The sequence below is a fragment of the Hemitrygon akajei genome, unplaced genomic scaffold, assembly GCF_048418815.1.
Source record: "Hemitrygon akajei unplaced genomic scaffold, sHemAka1.3 Scf000047, whole genome shotgun sequence".
NCBI lineage: Eukaryota > Metazoa > Chordata > Chondrichthyes > Myliobatiformes > Dasyatidae > Hemitrygon > Hemitrygon akajei.
In genome coordinates this window covers 1,298,013-1,314,251 of record NW_027331933.1, presented here as the reverse complement: position 1 = coordinate 1,314,251, position 16,239 = coordinate 1,298,013, and the positions used below count along the sequence as shown (strand labels likewise).

The following is a 16,239-nucleotide window of genomic DNA, read 5'->3' as shown; positions in this document are numbered from 1 at the left end:
TAATGTGTTTTTATTTTGGACCAGCGTCTACATTGCTGAGAGTTGAGAAGAGCTGGAACTACCAGGAGATTTACTGAATGCACCTCGAAAGGGTAAATACAGCCACTGGAATTTTAGTATCACCATTACAAAATGGTGTGGAGAGAGAGTGGCCTCAGATACGTGGATGCCTTGAGCATTTACTGTACGGGATGGAATTAAGAAGATTGTAAGGATTGCATCTATGCAATTCTGTTCTGAGTGTCAAACATCTTGCAGTCAGTCAATCGTTTCTGCATCAAAAGAACAAAATAAAATCTCCTGTAGTGAGTTTCCAATGCTATATTAGTTCCTGTTACACAACGGGGAAGGTGGCTGGTAATTGACCTGGGCTACACCGCACTCAACAATAAAATAATGAACAAATGTGCTCAATGTAACTGTGGAGACAAGTTGAAATGTATCAGCACCATCTTTGCGACCCAATGCCTATGTTTCCCGTCAGATCCCTGTCCAGACAAAAGATCATCGGGCTCCAGTTCTGTCATGGGTTGGTGTGGGAGTGTAAGTTTTTGAACTGGGATTAGCTGAGACACTGCCGCATATTACCGGCAGCAAAAAACCCTGGGAGAGCTGGTGCTTGAGATACAATCTTGGGATGGGGTCTCCAGGAATATGGAACTTGCAGTGTCTGGGCTTCGGTCTAGGTTGGTGCATTTACAGATGCGGCTGGCTGTTCCTCATTCCGCAACGAAGCAGCCGTCTCCGGTGGCTAGATGTTGGTAGCGTGAAGCACTCAGTGTGAGATGTGGAAAAAATGTGCGAGGCTCTCGGTGTGGGCTGTGACCCTCTGAGGTGGCATACTGGGTTACCACACATGTTTTGATCCAGATAAAATGAGTCAGGGGATCAAGTTGTCCGGGTTTATGAGATGTTGAGCGAGTATTTATTTTCTGTGCTCAGATGTTTGGTTCTGAAGTTCCTTGGAAGCAAAGCAGATAATGAGTTCCCATTCCATCCCTCACAGGGAGAGGCTATGATTAAATACACTGTTTTGTGTTTGCACCAGTAGAAATAGACTGGGGTTTCAGAATTCAATTCACATTTGGAAATTCCCCCTCTCTGTCACCTGTCTATCTGCCAGTGGGAGTCAAACAGAATCTCTAGATGCTGAAGATAGAACAGAACATGGAACAGTACATCACAGGAACAGGCCCTTCGGCCACAATGATGTGCCAAACTAGCTGAAAAGTAAATCAATCCCCCGCCCCCAAAACTAATGACTCCTACCTACACAATGTCCATAGCCTCTCAATCTTCCTCACACTCATGTGCTTATCTAAACGTCTCTTAAAAGCCTCCAGTGTATTTGCTTCCACCACCATAACAGACAGAGCATTCCAGGCATCCACACCTCTCTGAGTAAAACAACTTAACCTCACATTTCCTTTACATCTACTCCCTCACACCTTCATTGCATGTCCTCTGGTATGAGACAATTCTAACCAGTGAAAAGATGCTCCCTGTCTACTCTGTCTTTCATAATCTTATAAACCTTTATCAGATCTTCCCTCAGTCCCCACCGATCGATGGAGAAGAATCCAAGATTTTCCACTAAAAACTGGATGATGTTTGAATCCATTCTTACGAAAGGTTAGGAAACCGAATCGGTAACATTTTTCCTCTCCCCACAGCTGTTCCTTACCGCTGAGCGTTTCTAGTAATTCCAGTTTCTCTTTAGTACATTCACCCTGGAAAATTTTAAATCTCCTGCGAATGGATCAGCGCACCAGTGCTCGTTTTGTGAGAATTGATAGAAAAGTAAAGAAACCACAGCTTTTCCCGGTATATTAACCTGCTACCATATGTCCTGTTTTTTTCCCGGAAATGTATTCAGTACAGTTTTTGCTAACAAAGTTCAAAGAATAATATGAGGAATGATAAGCATTATGCATGTGGAGCATTCGATAGCCCTGGGCCTGTGTTCAGTGGAGTTCAGGAGGCTGGTTGGAGGAGTGGGAGAAGTTAGGGCGGGCTTGATCATTTACACCGACTGAATGACAAGAAGTCTGGGTGCAGTGGGAATGGAGAGGGTGTCTTGATTAGACGGAGAGTCTAGGATCTGAGTCTATTGCCTCAGAATAAAGAAGCTTCACTTTGAAACTGAGATGAGAGCAATTACTTTAGCCAAATGTTGGTTGATCTGTGGAATTTGATGCCACAGAGGGTGGTGGAGGCTGTCGTTGGGTATATATCATGTTCTGGATTGCTAAATAGATTGCGTATTATAGCAGGGACGCAGGAATACGGTGTTAGAAAAGAAAACATGCTCCATGATTGACTATGGAGCAGACGAGAATGACCAAATCACCTATTTCTACTCCTATATATTATGACTTGCATCTTATGCCATGACTGAACAATGACTTCTTTGTATCCCATCTCAATCAAGTGAAAATCTCCAGATGCAGTGTTGGAGGCAACCATTGGATATATTCATGTTCTGGATTGCTAAATAGGTTGCGTGTTATATCAGGGAAGCAAGAATACGGTGGTGGGAAAAAATCCTCCAATATTGATTATGGAGCAGACTAGAATGACCGAATCACCGAAATCTACTTCTATACATTATGACAAACTTTAAACCGCGACTGAACGATGACTTCTTTGTAGCCCATAACAAACAAGAGAAAACATTCGGATGCTGGAAATCCGAGCAACACACACAAAATGCTGGAGGAACTCAGCAGGCAAGGCAGCATCTATGGAAGGAAGAGAGTAGAGTCGACGTACAGATGCTGCCTGGCCAGATGAGTTCCTCCAGTTCCAGATTTCTTCACTCGGATCCTGATATATGCGTTCAAGATTTAAATTTCAGGTTAATGTTTTGTTCTCGTTTGTAATAGTTGCATACTTCATTATCTGTCTGGTTAAAGTTAGACCTGCGGTGAGAGGTTTATTGGAAGAAAAGCCCGTGACCGATAGCAAACCACAACTGAAGACGAGGGAACAGCAACAAGGAACCAACCGGAGGACTGAAAGCACCAACTCGAGGGAACCCTTCTGACTCGGAGTTAGCATTGATTCAGTCAGGAGAAAGTTTGGTGAGTCTCATTTACTCTAACACTGGTCCTTGAGACATTACATTTCTGTACCAGAGAAAATAGGAAATAGCTGGAGGGAGACTGAATAAACCTAGAAGTACCATTTATGCCTGTTGCAATCATTCCAGATGTACTACTGTGCTGTCAGCATCCCATCTCTCTGAAGCCACGCATATTCCCTCATGCTGTTTGCTCATTTCAAACTTGTCACTTCTCATGTTTCCTTGTTTGTCTGTATTACGTCATAATAATTTCAAAATGCGTTGAGAATTTCCTCCCTTTAGACGACGCTGCAACTGCTACCTGTTATAGTGATTGCAGAAATGCGGAATTACCATGAACTACAGCAACATGTCATTGAGTGCTCTGTCTATTACAAGCTGCAATGATACACTTGCCCTCGTTGTCGTGCAAGCCTCTGCTAAGAGCAAACCCTCTTGAAGTCAAATGTCCCAGCACCACATTTCTGTCAGTTCTAACTAGCAAATGCCAACCAATAATTTACATCTACATAGCCTGGCGTCATCAAGTATTTTTCTACCAATAAATTGTCAGAACCTATGAATCTGTGATTAAGCAGAAATAGGTTTTGCAATGTTCCCATTTGACCCTGTACCAAAGCCATGGGGTATGCCTGTCCTTGAGATGAACGAATGTCCTTGCAGCCAGGACTACTAGAGCTGCCGGAGTCGGTTTAAACTCAGTTCTTTTCGGATGGAAGCAGCGTGTTGGTTCAGATGATGGAGGAGTTGATATTAAGGTAGATGCAATGTTCAGACAGACTTTGGAAGGATTGCCTGTGGACAGGGCATCATGTAGTGAAAAGCAGCAACAGCGTACCTACCCCTCCCACTCTACTCCCACTCACCCTTTCACACTCCTATTTTTTGCCGGTGTTGATCGCGGGAGTTAGGAACTCTTTTAACTCACTGACCAGTGAAATTATAGCCTTTTATTCCATTCAAAGTTCTGTTTATTTATAAAGAGTGGGGTTGAAGAGTTATCGAAATGATCATTGGGGAATACATAACGGAAGTTTAAATCAGATCAGCAGCAGATCCGGAGGGCCGTGTGGTCCACTTATGCATTTGGTGTGTTGATTAGAAAAGTTCTGACAGTTTAATAAGTGTAAGCCAATATAAGTTCTGCATAATAATTATATTATGCAACTGAAAAGAAACATTACATTGATTACGTATATACACGGAGACTTGTGTGTTACTGTTGTACACCAGCGGGTTGCGGATCGACCATGACTGATTCAGTGATCTGGCCAGCGCGGTACGGGATCGAGGGACGTGCTCCCCGTTCCCTGTTACTGACTCTGCAGTCTCCCCATCTACCGCGCGCACCAGCCCACTGCCCACGTGCGCCCTCTCGCGGAATTTCGTCACCCTCGCTCTCTCTGGGCTGACGTTTAGACGATTTAAGCATGCTGCGTGTGCCCGGTATCTCTTGTGAAGTGACTTAAAATTTACTTGTCTCTGATTGGTGACACGAAATACCAATTTAGCATACCAACCAATGGGGATATGGGCTTCGTCATTAAGGAGTTCCCTTAACAAGGAGTTGGCGGAGCTGCAAGGGCGACGGATTGAAATGAGAGAACAGGGGGTTTATCTCCTCTGAACAAGCGAGGATGAAGAAGGCTTCAGTATATTTTTAGTGGACCCCGATAAAGTGTTGTCCTACAAGTGCGGCATGGGTGTGATTTTGGGAGCAAATCACGATCTTACTATCTGACACGGTGGGTTGGAGGGACCCAGTGTCTGCCTTTTGTTTGAGGTGTCTGGGTTTAAACAACAGAGAAAACAGACGCACCTTAGGCCAGCAGGCTGTTTCAGTGGTTGCTGTGGGGACAAATGTTTGGAGTATGGTTGCTCCCTGTCTGCAGTAGGGACAAAATGCAACACTTACAAGTCTGTTACTGACTGAAAACATTTATATTGAATCAGTATTTTATTTATGATGCAATTATTGTCCAACTTATACTCTAGTTTAATAGTCATTCAAAACATACATGAAAACACATGAACACAGTCAAATACAAGTGTTACTGCATACTAAGCCTCCTTGTTGGAAACTGTCTCTCTAAGATACCCCAAGGGCAAAGGCACTTCCGAAATAAAATTATCTATCCGTTGTAGTCTCTGTCAACTTCTCCTTTACCTTCTGTTTTTCCGAACATTAGAATCTTCTCCGAGGAATCCTGTCTTCTTATGATGTGGCCAAAATATTTCAGCTTTTCATGCTTCCTAGTGAGCAGTCTGGCCGTATTTCTCCAAGTACTGACTTGTCGGATCTTCTGGCTGTCCAAGGAAATCTTAACACTTTCCTCCAGCATCAAATTCAAAGGCGTCGATTCTTTTGTATTCAGCCTTACTAATAATCCAGCTCTCGCAGCCTTACATCACAACTGGAAATACCATAGACTTGACTCTACGGTCCTTCACTGTTACCTAAATTTGCCATTGTTGTCCTTCCCCAGAAGTAAATGCCGTTTAATTTTGTGGCTGCATTTACCAAAAATAGACATTTTTGAATTGAGGAAGACAAAATCCGTCACTGCTTCCACTCCCTTTCCATTTATTACCACGGTGTTAACAGGACTGGCCGATTTTCTTAATATTGAGCAAGAAGGCAGCTTTCCACTTTCTTCTTTCACTTTCATTAGAAGCTTCCTCAGATCCTCCTCACTTTCAGCCATTAGAATAGTACCACATGCATATCTGAAGTTGTTAACATTTTGTCTGCTAATTTTGATTCCAACGTTTTGAGTCCTCTAGACCAACATTCCTCATGATGTGTTCAGCATATAGACTAAATAAGCAGGATGACAGCATGCAGCCTTGTCGTACCCCTTTCTCAATCTTGAACCAGATTGTTGTTCCATGTCAGTTCTAACTGTTGATTCTTGATCTTTGTACAAGTTTTTCATAAGGCAGAGCAGATGTCCAGGTTTCCCCATTTCTTTATGGATTTTCCATAGTTTAATCTGGTACACACTGCTGAAGGCTTTAGAGTAGTCAATAAAACATAGATAAATACTTTTGTGGAATTCTCGCGATTTCTCCATTATCTAGCGCATGTTAGCAATTTGGACTCTGGTGTCTCTGCCTCTACTAAAACCAGCTTGTACATCTGGCTGTTCGTGTTCCATATATTGTTGGAGTCTTGCTTGCGTGATCTTTAGCATTACATTTCTAGGATGTGAAAATTTTCGGTAATTTGAACAATCCTTTACATTTCACTTCTTGGGTATTAGGATAAAAACGGATCTTAATCCAACATAAATGTCATTCTTATTTTCGGTTTCCCAGGTCTGCTGGAATATTGCATGCAACACATTTAGACAATAGACAATAGACAATAGGTGCAGAAGTAGACCATTCGGCCCTTCGAGCCTGCACCGCCATTTTGAGATCATGGCTGATCAACTACTATCAATACGCAGTTCCTGCCTTGTCCCCATATCCCTTGATTCTCCTATCCATAAGATACCTATCTAGATCCTTCTTGAAAGCATCCAGAGAATTGGCCTCCACTACCTTCCGAGGCAGTGCATTCCAGACACCCACAACTCTCTGGGAGAAGAAGTTTTTCCTTAACTATGCCCTAAATGACCTATCCCTTATTCTCAAACCATGCCCTCTGGTACTGGACTCTCCCAGCATCTGGAACATATTTCCTGCCTCTATCTTGTCCAATCCCTTAATAATCTTATATGTTTCAATCAGATCCCCTCTCAATCTCCTTAATTCCAGCGTGTACAAGCCCAGTCTCTCTAACCTCTCTGCGTAAGACAGTCCAGACATCCCAGGAATTAACCTCGTGAATATACGGTGCACTTCCTCTACAGCCAGGCTGTCCTTCCTTAACCCTGGAGACCAAAACTGTACACAATACTCCAGGTGTGGTCTCACCAGGGCTCTGTACAAATACAAGAGGATTTCCTTGCTCTTGTACTCAATTCCCTTTGGAATAAAGGCCAACATTCCATTAGCCTTCTTCACTGCCTGCTGCACTTGCTCATTCACCTTCAGTGACTGATGAACAAGGACTCCGAGATCTCTTTGTATTACTCCCTTACCCAACTCTATACCGTTCAGATAATAATCTGCCTTCCTGTTCTTACTCCCAAAGTGGATAACCTCACACTTATTCACATTAAACGCCATCTGCCAAGTATCTGCCCACTCACCCAGCCTATCCAAGTCACCCTGAATTCTCCTAACATCCTCATCACATGTCACACTGCCACCCAGCTTAGTATCATCAGCAAATTTGCTGGTTATGCTCAATGCCTTCATCTAAATTGTTGACGTAAATGGTAAACAGCTGTGGTCCCAATACCGAGCCCTGTGGCACCCCACTAGTCACAACCTGCCATTCCGAGAAACACACTTTCACCGCTACCCTTTGCTTTCTATCTGCCAACCAGTTTTCTATCCATGTCAATGCCTTCCCCCCGATGCCCTGAGCTTTGATTTTACCCACCAATCTTCTATGTGGGACCTTATTAAATGCCTTCTGAAAATCGAGGTACACTACATCCACTGGATCTCCCCCATCTAACTTCCTGGTTACATCCTCGAAAAACTCCAACAGATTAGTCAAGCATGATTTACCCTTGGTAAATCCATGCTTGCTCGGCCCAATCCTATCACTGCTATCTAGATATGCCACTATTTCATCCTTAATAATGGACTCTAGCATCTTCCCCACCACCGATGTCAGGCTGACAGGTCGATAGTTCTCTGTTTTCTCCCTCCCTCCTTTCTTAAAAAGTGGGATAACATTAGCCATTCTCCAATCCTCAGGGACTGATCCTGAATCTAAGGAACATTGTAAAATACTTACCAATGCATCCGCAATTTCCAGGGCCACCTCCTTTAGTACCCTAGGGTGCAGACCATCTGGACCTGGGGATTTGTCAGCCTTCAGTCCCATCAGTCTTCTCATCACCGTTTCCTTTCGAATGTCAATCTGTTTCGTTTCCTCTGTTACCCTATGTCCTTGGCCCATCCATACATCTGGGAGATTGCTTGCGTCTTCCTTAGTGAAAACAGATCTAAAGTACTCATGAAGTTCTTCTGCCATTTCTCTGTTTCCCATAACAATTTCACCCAATTCATTCTTCAAGGGTCCAACGTTGCTCTTAACTATCTTCTTTCTCTTCACATACCTAAAAAGCTTTTGCTATCTTCCTTTATATAGGCTAGCTTGCGTTCGTACCTCATTTTTTCTCCCCGTATTGTCTTTTTAGTTAAGTTCTGTTGTTCCTTAAACACTTCCCAATCATCTGTCCTCCCACTCACCTTAGCTCTGTCATATTTCCTTTTTTTTAATGCTATGCAATCTCTGACTTCCTTTGTCAACCACTGTGGCCCCTTTCCCCCCTTTGAATCCTTCCTTCTCTGGGGGATGAACTGATTTTGCACCTTGTGCATTATTCCCAAGCATACCTGCCATTGCTGTTCCACTGTCTTTTCTGCTAGGCTATCCATCCAATCAACTTTGGCCAGCTCCTCCCTCATGGCTCCATAGTTTGCCCTGTTCATCTGCCACACTGACACCTCCGAGCTGCCCTTATCCTACTCAAATTGCAGATAAAAGCTTATCATATTGTGATCACTACCTCCTAATGGTTCCTTTACTGCGAGATCGCTGATCAAATCCTGTTCATTACATAACACTAAATCCAGAATAGTCTTGTCCCTGGTCGACTTCCGTACAAGCTGTTCCAAGAACGCATCCCGTAGGCACTCTACAAACTCCCTATCCTGTGGTCCAGCACCAACCTGATTCTCCCAGTTCACCTGCATGTTGAAATCCCCCATAACTACTGCGACATTACCTTTTCCACATGCCAATGTTAACTCCCTATTCAACTTGCACCCAATATCCATGCTACTGTTTGGTGGCCTGTAGACAACACCCATTTGGGTCCTTTTGCCCTTACTGTTCCTCAGTTCTATCCACACAGACTCTAATTCTCCTGACCCTATGTCCCTGCTTGCAAAGGACTGAATCTCATTCCTCACCAACTGGCCTACCCCACCCCCTCTGCTCACATTTCTGTCCCTACGATAGCACGTATACCCTTGTACATTCATTTCCCAGGTCTGATCTCCCTGCAGCCATGTCTCCGTTATCCCAACCACATCATAGTTACCCATTCGCACCTGGGCTTCAAGCTCATCCGCCTTATTTCTGACACTTCGTGCATTCAGATATGGAATTTTTAGCCCATTTCTCCTCTCTCTGTTTGAATCGCTGCCTATTGTGCTTAACCCAGCTCCCCGAACTCCCATCGGGCTATACGCCCCTAGAATTTTGTTGTCCTTCCTAAATTTACTTATTCTTTCAACACATTTAACTCCATGTTCCGTCAGACCATCCCTTTGTACACGAGTCCTCCTTATCACTTGTTCCGCCCCACCTTCCTCTACTACACACTTAATATTCCGGAACCGTGTAGTCCCCACCTGTCCTTTATTCTTCCTCTCGCTATCCTCTCTCACATTCTGGATCCCCGCCCCCTGCAAATTTAGTTTAAACCCCCCCCCCCCACCCCAAGAAGCACTAAAAAATTTCCCTGCAAGAATGTTAGTACCGTTCCAGTTCAGGTGTAAACCGTCCCTTCGGAACAGATCCCACCTTCCCTGGAACAAAGCCCAATTATCTACAAACCTGAAGCCCTCCCTCCTGCACCATCCGCTCAGCCACGTATTAATCTTTATAATCTTTCTGTTCCTTGCCTCACTCACACGTGGCACAGGTAGCAATCCTGAGATTGTTACCATGGAGGTCCTGCTCTTCCGCTTCGCACCTAACTACCTGAACTCACTACGCAGGACCCCCTCACTCATCCTACCCACGTCATTGGTCCCTACATGGACCACAACATCTGGATTCTTGCCCTCCCTCTCGAGAATAACCTGCACCCGATCAGAGATGTCCCGGACCCCGGCACCAGGGAAGCAACATACCATCCGAGACTCCCGATCTTCCTCACAAAATCTCCTAACCGCCCCCCTGACTATAGAATCCCCTATCAATACCGCTCTCTTCTCTTCCCTCTTCCCTCCTCCCCTTCCTAGTCCAACCTCAGTGCCAGAGACAGGACCACTGCAGCTTGTTCCTGGTAGGTCATCCCCACCAACAGTATCCAAAACGGTATACTTATTTTTGATGGGAACGGCCACAGGGGTGCTCTTCTCTCTCTGACTGTTCCCCCTGCCTCTCTTGACTGTCACCCATTTGCCTACCTCCTGTCTTTTCGGTGTGACTGCCTCCTGATAACTTTGATCTATCTCTGCCTCTGCCTCCCGAATGATCCGTAGTTCATCCAGCTCCTGCTCCAGTTCCCTAACTCGGTCTGATAGGAGCTGCAGCTGGATGCACCTATTGCAGGTGTGGTCATCAGGAACAACTGTGTTGACCCTGACCTCCCACATACTGCATACGGAGCACACCACTGCTCTAACTGTCTCCCCCATTACCTGATCCTAGATTAGGCTTGTCGAAGTCCTCTTGCGCCGAAGCCCGCTGAGCCAAAGCCCAGCACTCTGCTCCTGCGCACTCCGCTGCCCGCACCGACGCTGCCCGCTCCTGAAAGTGGGTCGCTTTTTAAAGTTCGCGCTCGCCGCTGACGTCAACCGCGCTTGCGCAGCTTTACCTTCCTCCTCAGGTACTCTCCAGGTAGGTCCGAGGGTCTCGGCCTACCTACAACGGCTGATCCTCCGATCTCCAGTCGTATGTCGATCACGAGCACTCCTTACTCCCGCTCCGCTGCCCGCACCGACGGAGCATCCAAGACGCGTTAAATTCACAGTTGATTTTCTTGCATTTTACTTTTTAAACCAATTGAATAGAACAATGACAATTTCAGATTTCTATATTGCTGCTGGTCTGCAGTTTCTCTTTTAAAGCACATCAATTTCACCCTCAATGCCACTGAATAATTTTACATCATCACCTTTTAGAATTAAACAATTCAACTGGAACCCGATCACATCCTGCAACCTTATTATTGGCAATGTTTTCTATCGCCCATTCGACTTCACTTTCCAGAATGTCTGGCTCTAGATCGATGAGGGAGTCATTGCAGGTGTCTTCGCTGTTCGATCTTTCTACAATTCTTCGGTGTGTTCCTGGCAACTCCTTTTGATGTCATTTGTTTCTGTAAGGTCCTTCCCTTCTTTGTTTCTTCCTATACTAATTTTACATGAAATGTTCCATTGATTTCTCTAATCTTCTGCAACAGATCTCTTGTTTTTTTTTTCAATTCTGCTGGCTTCTTCAGCTTCAGTGCATCACTCCTTTAAGAAAGTTTCCTTATGTTTCCTTGCTATCTTCTTGAACTTTGTATTCAGTTGGAGGTCTTTGTTCCAATCTCCATTTACTCCCTGGAATGTAGGAGAGTGAGCAGTGACCTTACAAACATGGTTTAAATTATGAGGGACAGAGTAATTGACTCACTCCTTTATTTGTGTAATTCAGGTCATTGCCAGCAGGTGGTGCTTTCTTCCACCCGGACGGCAGATAAGAAGACAACAATCAACCAACCAACCTCAGTCAGACTCAGAATGGACACAGGTATGCTCACTGGGCTCTTTCTCATTAAAGATCTGTCCTTATGCTACACGTGTAGTCAAATCATCAATAGTTCAGAGGGATAAACTTGGGCGATAAAGGGGAGAGAGAAAGTACCATCAAACGGGGTCATTGTTCCAACTGGTAAAGCGTCGATGAGCATTGGAACAATTCAGCAGCCCCAGCGCAGGGACCTAACAAGGGGAATGGTCGAATCGCTCCCCTCACCACACAAATCTTCACCTGAGAGAAAGGAGAAGGAGCCCCTGAATAAGGTGGCTGTGGGGAACACTCAGGCAGGAATACAACAGCGGCAATGTAACAGTCCAGGGAACAGATATAATTTCCGTCAGCATTTGGTACGCCCTGATGTGGAAAATGCCTCTGACAGCCAGTGAGAGAAACAGATGTTATTTTCTCTTTGGGAACGTCAATGGTGAATTCTCTCCGGATTTTTGGGTTGTTGAACAATGGAGGTGAGAGGAGTTTCCCAGTGTCTTGATTTCTGTGGCCGATTTAAAGATCGTTATATTGTGGGAGAACGGGCTGTGTGCAGGAGACAGCGAACTGGAGAAATTTTACACAAGGGTTCTGGGGGTTGGTCGGGTGGGCTGCAGAGGCAATGAAATGTCCTTGGCAAATAGGATTAAAGTAAAACAAAATGATAAGTGGAGAGGACACCACACAAAATGCTGCAGGAACTCAGTAGGTCGGGGAGCATTATAGAGAGAAATTAACTCTCGACGTTTCGGGTTGAGGAATCTTTGAGAAACTGTAAATAGATTTCAAAGTTGGCTTGGGCACATAAAGTGGAGTCTGGACTGGAGGAGCATTGTACTGGCTGAAGGTCTGTGACCAGTAGTGTCCGCAAGGATCGCTGTTTCACCATGTGTCATGTGTGATAATAAACTATTTATTACTCTAAATGATATACTGGATGGACCGGTTCGTTGATTTACGGAGTTGGCAGAGTTGAGAAAATTTTGGACTGTTGTCAAACTGTTTAGCATCCAATTATAATTATGAACAGAGAGTCACCAGGTACAGTTAATTCAGGCAAATGTGTGAAGTTGCACTTTGGAACGTCAAGTTCGCGAGCGATGTGCACAATGAATGCTGGGACCATTGATAAGATGGATGTACTGACTGGTCTTGTGATGAATATGCATAGCTCTCTGAAAGTGGCAACACATTTGGTAGGGTTCTAACGATGAGCTGAAGTATTTGTTAAAGTTGGGCTGTAACTGGATGAACGTTGGTTAAGAGAAAATTTCAGTATTGTGCAAGAATCTGGTAACCACATCACGAGAATGATGAGAAGCGTCTGCAGAGGCTGTAGACGAGTTTCACCACAAATACCAGAAGGAATGTGCTTAAGGTTAGGTGTAAAGTTTAAAGGGGATTTAGGATGTATGTTTTCCACAGAGAGTGATCGGTGTCTGGAATGAGCTGCCGAGGGAGGGACTGGAAACAGATACTCAGCAGCGTCTGAGAGGCATTTGAACTCATGAGTAGGCCGGGAACGGAAGGACATTGACCTTGTTCCTGAAGATGGGATTGGTTTAAATTGGCATCGTGTCAGCATACGCATGGTACACTCTACTATCTTATGTTCTTTGACCAACTACAGATCTGAACTCCGCAATCTCCGCCTTCCTGTCAAATTGTGAGGATCACCAGCTGTTCCGGTTGACGAGATTCTACATGGAGCGACTGGAGCAGGCGATTGAGGAGGGTGTGGAGGGAGTCAGCTTCATGTTAATGGGCGAGGATCACTTCACCGGGCCAGAGTATCACGTAAGTGGTTGGAACATAGACTGAGTGTAGATTCTACTGAATCAATCACAGACCGACAGAACCGGCACAACGGCACCTCTGGGCAGCGAAAATCCTGTAATGCTTGTGGTGAACATCAAGAAAAGAGTTTTCGTTTGCAGAAACCCTGAACTTCTATTAACCAATACAAGCCGCTGTCCATATTTCTGAACACATTCACTTTTAGACTGGTTAGGATGCAGACACTGGTTAATAGGTAATTTTTGTGATGTGACACTTGACGAACATTGCAAATGGACAAAGAACCACTTTACACCACTCCGTCTGACATCACATCATGTTCCCAATGCTCGACCTCAATGACCATTCACCATACTCTCTTGATTACCCCCGGGTTTCCCACAAATCAAATATATAGTAACTTATGTCTCAGCTCGCTTCTCGAGTCTACCTTCAACCCCCATCACAAATTGAACAGGCAGTACTGAATACCGTCTCTCTTTTCAACTACTGACCCTCTTGCATTTGATCAAAGATCCCAACTTCTGACCAAGCATCTGCAACTAACAAGGAATTACCTGGAAACGCCTTTCTAATGGTCATCATCTTACTGGGACACATTCACCTATTGGTCACCAGACTGAATTTTAGTGAAGATCCACGCATTACCCCTAAACCTAACATTCCACACGAGACAGCTGACAATTCTAATCCAAACTTCTTTCTTTGCTACCATTTGACTTTGGCCTCACACACATGCACAAATGCCTTGGAATTGCTGTCTGCTCCTCACTGCCACATCCCAGCTGTAGGCTGACACTGGAACCCTCTTGGATCCTGACAGTTAATTGTGTACCTGCTGCAATTCACCAGAGTTTACACCAGTGACTCTGTCATAGTTTGACTTAGCCATAATCATTGAACTCTAAAGTCCAGCAACAGGCTTTTCAGCCCATCAAATTCCCTCTGACCTGTTACATATTTAGTTGCATTGAACTGCACACCGACTAGAGACATTCATACCCCTCCCATCCATGTATTATCCAAATTGTTTTTAAATGTTCAAATTGAATGCACATATACCAATTCCGATGGCAGCTCGATCCATACTCTCACCAGCCTCTGAGTGAAGAAGTTCTCCCTCAAATTTCTTTCATCTTTCATCCTTAATCCATGACCTCTAATCCCAGTCGCACCCAACCTCAGTAATAGATGCATTCATCTATTGCAGTCCAGACTGAATTTTAGTGAAGAGCCACACACCGAATACTACACTCCACGTGATGTAGCTGACAATTTCAGTCCAACTTTCTTGGTCAACATCACCACCAGTTGTCTTTGGTCTCTCACACATGCACAAACGTTCTGAATTTGCTGGCTGCTCCTCACTACCAATTACCAGCTGTAGGCTGGCTCTGGACCCCTCATGGAGTCTGGCAGTGAAGGTGAACCTGCTACGGTTCAACAGGGATTACCCCAGGGAAAATCAACCGTCAAACTGCCATAGTTTGACCTAGCCACAGTCATCAAACTCTACAGTACAGCAACAAACTCTTCTTTCTGCCCATCTAGTCCACACCGACCTCTGCTTAGTCCCATTGATCTGAACCCAGACTGGAGATGTCCATAACTCCCCCATTGAATGAACTTATCCAAGTTGATCTTAAACGTTCAAATCGAATGTACATTGACTAATTCCGATGGCAGTACGTTCCACGCTCTCAGCAACCTTGGAGTGAACAAGTTCCCTTCATATTGCCTTTCACCTGTCATCGTTACCCCATAATCTGCAATTCCAGTCCCACCCAACCTCAGCAGTAAATGCATTTTCGCACTAACTCTCTATAACTTTTATAAACTTGTATACCTCTATCACATCTCTCCTGGTCCTCCTACACTCTATGGAATAATGTCCTAGCCTATTCACACTTTCCCTATATCTCAGGTCCTCAAGTCCTGGCAACTATTTTTTCTTTCTGCACTCGATCAATCTTACTGATATCCTTCCGCGAGCCAGGTGCACACTTTACTTCAAGTTAGCCTCTGCAACATCAATTTCGAAATAAAATCCCAACTTCTGTATTCAATATTTTGATTCATGAAGGCCCATGTCCGAAAAGCTTTACAACGCCATCTACCTTCGACAACACTTTCAAGACATTTTGGATCTATATCACTCTGCAGGACCTCATCACACTTCCTGCTTTTGTATTTGGTACCAGCGTGGACCACGACCTCTGGCAGCTCATCTTGTCCTTAACAAAGTTTCAGAGTCGATACAAGATATCACTGACTTGTCAAGACATCATCCAAAAATTTTGTTCACATAAATAGAATCTCCAGTCATTTCCCTTAACCATATGTTCCCCATTGTTCATTATAGAGCGTGACTGAGCTCGCGGAGAAGGGAAACCGAGCGGGCGCTTCCAAACTCCTCCTGGATCTGGTGACGGAGAAGGGCTCCGGGGCCCGGAGGGTGATGTGGGAATCCTTTGTGAAACTACATCACCATTTACCGAAGCTGAGCAGAATATTGAATGAAATACGGGAACGTGGTACGTTGAACAATACACTGTGTGTTACGGATGTAAATGCTGATGAATTTACAGTATTACACAGAGCAGACTACATGCAGGTTAATCTGTTTGAACAGGTGACGGCCAGTTCGCCTACTTGGACACCGAGCGGGGTTTATCTGAAGTGCCCGCGCATCTGAAAGGTAAGTGATTGACTGGAAAGCTCAAAGTCTTTACTTCACTCTGAGAGTCTGAATACGTGTCTG

The 16,239-nt window shown here is 44.6% G+C and overlaps 2 protein-coding genes across 5 annotated transcripts in view; one reads left to right on the top strand and one right to left on the bottom strand.

The window, feature by feature from the left end:
- The window catches only part of LOC140720783 (uncharacterized), a 421,256-nt gene that overhangs the window by 116,389 nt on the left and 288,628 nt on the right, over positions 1–16,239 (bottom strand). The gene's annotated exons all lie outside the window — the stretch shown is intronic.
- The window catches only part of LOC140720781 (NACHT, LRR and PYD domains-containing protein 3-like), a 30,383-nt gene that overhangs the window by 5,301 nt on the left and 8,843 nt on the right, over positions 1–16,239 (top strand). Inside the window, exons 2-6 of one of the 2 annotated variants that reach the window (XM_073035624.1) lie at positions 2,920–3,083; positions 11,589–11,684; positions 13,312–13,478; positions 15,841–16,012; positions 16,111–16,176. In XM_073035624.1, coding sequence (XP_072891725.1) covers positions 11,675–11,684; positions 13,312–13,478; positions 15,841–16,012; positions 16,111–16,176 — 415 coding nt within the window. In that variant the 5' untranslated portion in view covers positions 2,920–3,083; positions 11,589–11,674. Of the gene's footprint in view, positions 1–2,915; positions 3,084–11,588; positions 11,685–13,311; positions 13,479–15,840; positions 16,013–16,110; positions 16,177–16,239 lie in introns of both variants that reach the window. The other variant, XM_073035623.1, reaches the window with a different exon arrangement.